This window comes from Orycteropus afer, unplaced genomic scaffold (assembly GCF_000298275.1).
Source record: "Orycteropus afer afer isolate SDZICR_OR568_19922 unplaced genomic scaffold, OryAfe1.0 scaffold00133, whole genome shotgun sequence".
Classification (NCBI taxonomy): Eukaryota; Metazoa; Chordata; class Mammalia; order Tubulidentata; family Orycteropodidae; genus Orycteropus; species Orycteropus afer.
In genome coordinates, this window is record NW_006921720.1 from 2,789,585 (window position 1) to 2,795,584 (window position 6,000).

The 6,000-nt window shown below is 34.7% G+C and overlaps 1 protein-coding gene across 1 annotated transcript in view; it reads right to left on the reverse strand.

Annotated features, from left to right (window-relative positions):
• COL9A1 (collagen type IX alpha 1 chain) overlaps positions 1–6,000 on the reverse strand; it is a 116,647-nt gene that overhangs the window by 51,401 nt on the left and 59,246 nt on the right. The window contains 2 exon segments of the mRNA XM_042781563.1: positions 1,827–1,880; positions 4,786–4,839. Coding sequence (XP_042637497.1) covers positions 1,827–1,880; positions 4,786–4,839 — 108 coding nt within the window.

Here is a 6,000-nt window from a genome sequence, read left to right on the forward strand (position 1 = left end):
GGCATCCTACAATTCACTAGGGAAGAAGAGATTTGGAAGACCTGAAAAAGACCTTGAATTCATCTTTCACCTTGTGCTACGTGAGCAGAGCCCAGTCTTTTCATTATAGAAATCTCTTTGATGCACTCACTCTCTCTTATTGCTGTTCAGCACAAGCTCAGACTTACATCACTGTTACTAGGTAACTAGTACATGGGTCTGAGTTCACAAGAAGAGGTTGGGTTTCCACCAATCCCCAAAAAGCAATTTGACAGAAATCAGAGGAAATGAGAAATTTTGAAAAGTACCAAGTAGAAAAATATCTCAAATAAAGAGTCTATCAAGAATAGTAATTGGTTTCAAACTAAGGAGTCATATCTTTTAGGGGATGATTTAAACCCAGAAAAAGTGAAGGCCTGTGTACCAGCAGTTTCAAAATAAATGGGATTTATTATTTAATAAAGGAATAGATATACACAGAATGTTATTGAAGATAACGTGAATCTAGAAATATGAATAAATCTAATATGCTTATAAGAAAAGAAATAGCCTAGAGAAGATGGGAGAGGATAGCAGGTAGAATAAAAATAACTATAACAGACAAAGAGTCTGAGAAAACTGAAGCTGAAGGAAAGAATGGTAAACAAGCCAGGGCTTCAATTCACTGAAATGTGCACCTCTTCAAAAAAAGATTTAATTTCATTTACTGAGCACCTACAGTATACAAGTTATTCTTATTTATTTGTTAATGAAATGCTATGTCCTATGTAGGGCTGGCACAAATTATACAGAGTCTCTGATAAGAATGAGGGCAGAGTCAGAGGTTATGGTGAGTAAAGACAATGTTTTGTTTTCTGGGCCATACAAATTGCTTTCCTAACACACATTCTAAGAAGTGGTAACCGTTTTCTTAAAATATGACAGAGAAATTTAGACATACCCCTACACACACACACACACTGTAAAACAAATCAGAAAGTATCATAAGTATTCAGGTTTCCACAGTTTTGCTTATGATACTCATTCAACCATTATCTTCCCATCATCCTCCACCAAGAGCAACATTCCTCATCCTTCCAGGCTAAGCGTCCTTCTGACATTTCCTCCTCCATAAATCCTCCCAATTTCCTCAATCAAGATTAGCCAGTCATCTGTACTCCCTTATACTACTTGCCCTGAGATTTGTCTCTTTCCTGCTTGCATTATAGGTAGTGATTTATTTGTTTGTCTCTCCCAATAAACAACAAACTTGCTGACAATAAAGACCAGGTCTTAAGCTTCTTTGAATCTTTCCAGCTTCTTGCACAGTGCATCTTTGTGGAAGTGCTACATTAATCTCTGAGACTAGACTTAGGGTGGGTTGATATACTCTAGCCACATGTGTATTACCCCTGTCAAGTTTAGGGCTCAGCAATCAAGTTGGAAGGTAAGCATGGATGGCCCCAGTGTCATTAGGGGTATCCCACCTTCTTCACATCTTCTTTTCCATTCTCTCCTCTCATTACCTTCCTTGGCCAGATGCACTCCAGGCACTGTGGGCCTGACTAAAGGATTTTCTATGTTAATCAAATAAAAGTCATTAGCAATGCTAACTAGAAGAGATAAAATATAACAACCCAACTTACTCTAATTTACCCAAGATAATTTAAAATATATAATACATGGCAAATATCATGTGAACGCCTCATTTCTATCATCTGTGCTTTTGGCAGAAACACAAGAACTGAACCACACATACCGACAAAATATCGGGAAAAAAAAGAGTTGTTGAGAAGCTATTTTTACATGGACAAAAATTCAAATACTTAATATATTTGTGTATTATATTATCATAGTCATCCACTTACTTTTTCTCCTTTGGCACCAACTATGCCAGTGATGCCTCTCAGACCTTGAGCTCCCTAGAAACATTTTAAAAAAAAAGTGAATTATTTTAGTTGAAATACATAGTCATATCTCATCACCAAAGCTGATCAGAAGAAGAACAAAACATAAGTAAAATAACACTGGGAAACGTTGTTGTTGTTATGTGCTGTTTAGTCAGACGTGACTCATAGCAACCCCTGCTTGGGTCTCTGAGGCAGTATCACAACAGAAGTAGATTCCCCAACCTTCCTTCCATGGAGTGGCTGGTGGGTTTGAACCGCCAGCCTCCTGGTTAGCAGTCAAGTGCCTTAGGTGCTGTGCTATCAGAGCTTCTTAGGAAACATCAATACTAAACAAACTCTTCTACTTTAGAAAAAAAAAAAAAAAGTCCAACATGAATTCTTTTGACAGTAAAATCCTTTTTAAAACATCTAAAGACTTGTACAAACCTGGAGTTGACTCACTTATTGATAACAAAAACGTATCATTAGCATAAGAGAGATTGTGATCATGTATTTGATTTATCTTTTAAAGCACATACACAAATTACACTACCATTCCCACCTTTTTCATCATTCATAACTTGGTGACTTTATACCTTGGAATAACTTTTCCCTACCTTTGCCATCAATGACAATTAGGTTCCCAAGTTAGCTCACAAAAGCTTATGACTTATAAATAAAGCTGTAGTCTACATCAACCACTTGTAGTCACTATCCATTCCAACTTTATGAATTCCAATCTAGAGCAGTAAGAACTCATCTCATTTCATCCCAGGCACCAAATGGATAATCATCAAAATTGCAGGACACAAGTGCAATTTCTAGAATCCCTTTCAATACTGACATTCCACCATTCTTGACACTCAGGCTCCCCAGCTGTAGGGCTTCAGAAATGGATCCTATAAAGGGTGAGCGTGGGTTCTCTTTTGGGAGAAGCGGCAGGTGAATACTCCATCAGAAAGAAGAATAGATACTGCTGGACAACTTGCTAATTGTCCACGTTGAATTAAGATAAAGTAGCTCTAGGCTTGTTAGTTCCTTCATGTTCTTTGCAAGGAGAAAAAGAAGGCAATTCAATAACCAACTGTTGAAGCAGGTCAGTCACAAATTATGTGTAAAGCAATCAGGAACCACTAGAAATTTTAATGTTCAGGGTTATCCAGCTTAGGATATCCAATTAGAATAAAAAGTGAAAAGTGGCCATATCAGACTAAAGCTGCTCTTCTTTGTGTAGTTCATTTATCTTTTTTTGTGTGTGTAGTTCATTTACTGATTCAGAAGGTAATTCTACAAGAAGACTTCTAAAAATATTTGGGTTAATAGCAATGACATAAGAACATCATGCATAGTTTCTCAAGTCACTACTTTGAAGGACAGAGCTTACATACAAATGTTCCCAGAAGCACATTTTTAAAAATTTGTGCTTTACTTTATAAACTCTGTTGTTATCAAGTCAATTCTGACTCATAGTGACTCTAAATAACAGATTAGAACTGCCCCACAGGGTTTCCAAGCCTAATCTTTACAAAAGCAGACTGCCACATCTTTGTCCCACAGAACCACCAGTAGTTTTGAACCACTGATCTTTCGATTAGCAGTCAAGCACTTTAACTGTTGCTCCACCCGCGCTCCTTATAAGTGCATGTATACTTAAAAAGTAAAAATCAGTAAATTTTGCAGAACCATTTTGATATACCCACTCCCAAACACCAGGAGGTCAGTAAGCACTAACAAATATCCCCCAGTAGACCATATGAGCTATGTAATTTCCAATATAGATCCTTAGTCCATGAAAATATTTTTTAAAATGTTAATTGCAAAATCCTGTCCTGAAGGTCTTTAGGAATGGCTTAAAAAATAATTTAAGCTCCTACCAAATTTTCATCACTTAAAAAATAACACTGGTTCCTGCCAGTGTTTATCATTATCTCCCACTATTCAAATAGTGTCCAGCTCCTTACTGACTCATATCTAAAGGTTCAGGGAAGACAAGCTTCGGGAATAAGCACCCTGAACAAGCACCTAAAAGTTCACACACAGTTTAAAAGCAGGGACCATTTCTTCCAGATTCTGTAACTTACTTCTTTTACCCTGATTTCGCCTAAGCTCTAAATAAACCTTAATCTTCAAAGTTCTCTGAACACTTTTTTAAAGGTCGCACTGTATGGGAAAGAGCAGAGCAACTCAAGGGTACTGCATATTTATTTTCCCCAACTCTTCAGTTTCTGAGAATAGGATCTGAGCTTGTCTTTTATATGGTCCATACCTTGACTAGCAGAAATGGATATTCAACAACAATTATTCCCATCATTATTATTATTCATTTTGACAACAACAACAAAAAAGGTTTAACAATTCCACTTTCATATAGTATAAAAATAATGTAAATTCTGACTGAACAAATATTTTAAATTGAAGTACTCTGATGTCCCAAATTAGTTTACTGTATATATTATTGCAGCAGTATGGCAAAGCACAAAGGACTAATATTTTATTAAGAGGCATGATTATACACAATTTAAATGGCTCTAATTACAACTGCATACTGGCATAAGCTACATTAATTCAATGGATGCTAAAACTGCATATTTAGGGTACACAAAATTTTCTCCTATTACATGATAGTACTATAGAACAAAAAAAGATTTATATATCCTCTTGTGCTCAATATTTACTTTCAGATTGCCTGGTTCAAGAATTTAGTAAATAGATATATGTAATTATAGGTAGAAATTTTCAAATGCTTGAATGTACAATGGGAAACTTCTCCTATTTTAAAATTATGAAAATCTCCCAAAGCTTGCTTGGTGGAAAAATAGAGACTGTCATGTGAATGTAATGCTATTAATCCAAATGCTAAATTGAAAATATTATAAGACTCATGAAAAAAAAGGCTGATTTTACATTCCAGTTAAATATTCTTTAAAAAATACTTTACCGGAGGTCCTTGAGCTCCAACTTCTCCCAGTTCTCCCTGGTCACCTTCTTCACCCTAATAAACAACAAAGAAAAGCATAGTAAGTGTTATCTTTTCAAAAAATATAGAAAAAACCTCAGCTTAACTCAGTACATTTTAAATTCATTTGTCATTCCATGAATTTTTCTACTATATTTCTTTATTTTATATGGAGTAATCCATACTCACTGTAGAACACTTAGAAAAGACTGAGAAGCATACAAATAAAGTCACTCAAATTTCAGCATTTAGGTACAAATACCAGTAACATTTTAGATTCTATCGTTTCAAAGTGTTCCTTTATACACATATGTGCTCTGTGCATGTGTGTGTGTGTATGAGTGTATTATTAGAAAATTGTGTTCATATTATGTAAACCATTCCATAACTATCGTACCATTTAAATTATGAAATAGTAGTTTTCATTTTCACTTTTCTTATTGTAATATTTATACCATAGAAAAAAATTTTCATGTATTTAAATCAGTCTTTTCTTTCATGGGTTAAGCCATTGATGTCACTCATAGGAAACCCTTCTCTATCTTCCCCTCACAAATAATATATATATAACCTATCTGCTCAAAACTTATATATAAGTTTGTGTGTGTGCACATGTGCACATATGTACATATGTACATGCCAAAAAAAAAAAAAAACCTCACTGCCGTCAAGTCAATTTGACTCATAGTGACCCCTCTTTGGGTTTCCCAGGCTGGATCTCTATGGAAGTAGATTGCCCAGTCTTCCTTCCAAGAAGCAGCTGCTGGGTTTGAACTGCCAGCCTTCTGGTTAGCAGTCAAATGCACATATTCAGCTATATTTTTCTGTTAGTATTTTTATAAGATTAATTATTTATGCAGAAATCTTTAAATACAATTATTTATTTTGATATAAAATATAAAGTAGGAATCTACCTTTATCTTTTCCCAAGTAATTGGCCACTTCTTCAATATCATTTATTGAACAATAGATTAAACACAGTTTGGAATATTCATCTTTAATATATACTAAATTGTTAAATATACATGGCTCTAGACCATATTAGACTTGGGTATTCTATGCTACCAATCTGCCGGATGATATTGCCAGTAACACAACATTTTAACTATTGAAATTTTATAATACATTTTATTTTATTTTGTAATATTTATACCATAGAAAAAATTTTAATGTACTTAAATCAGTCTTTCCTTTCAT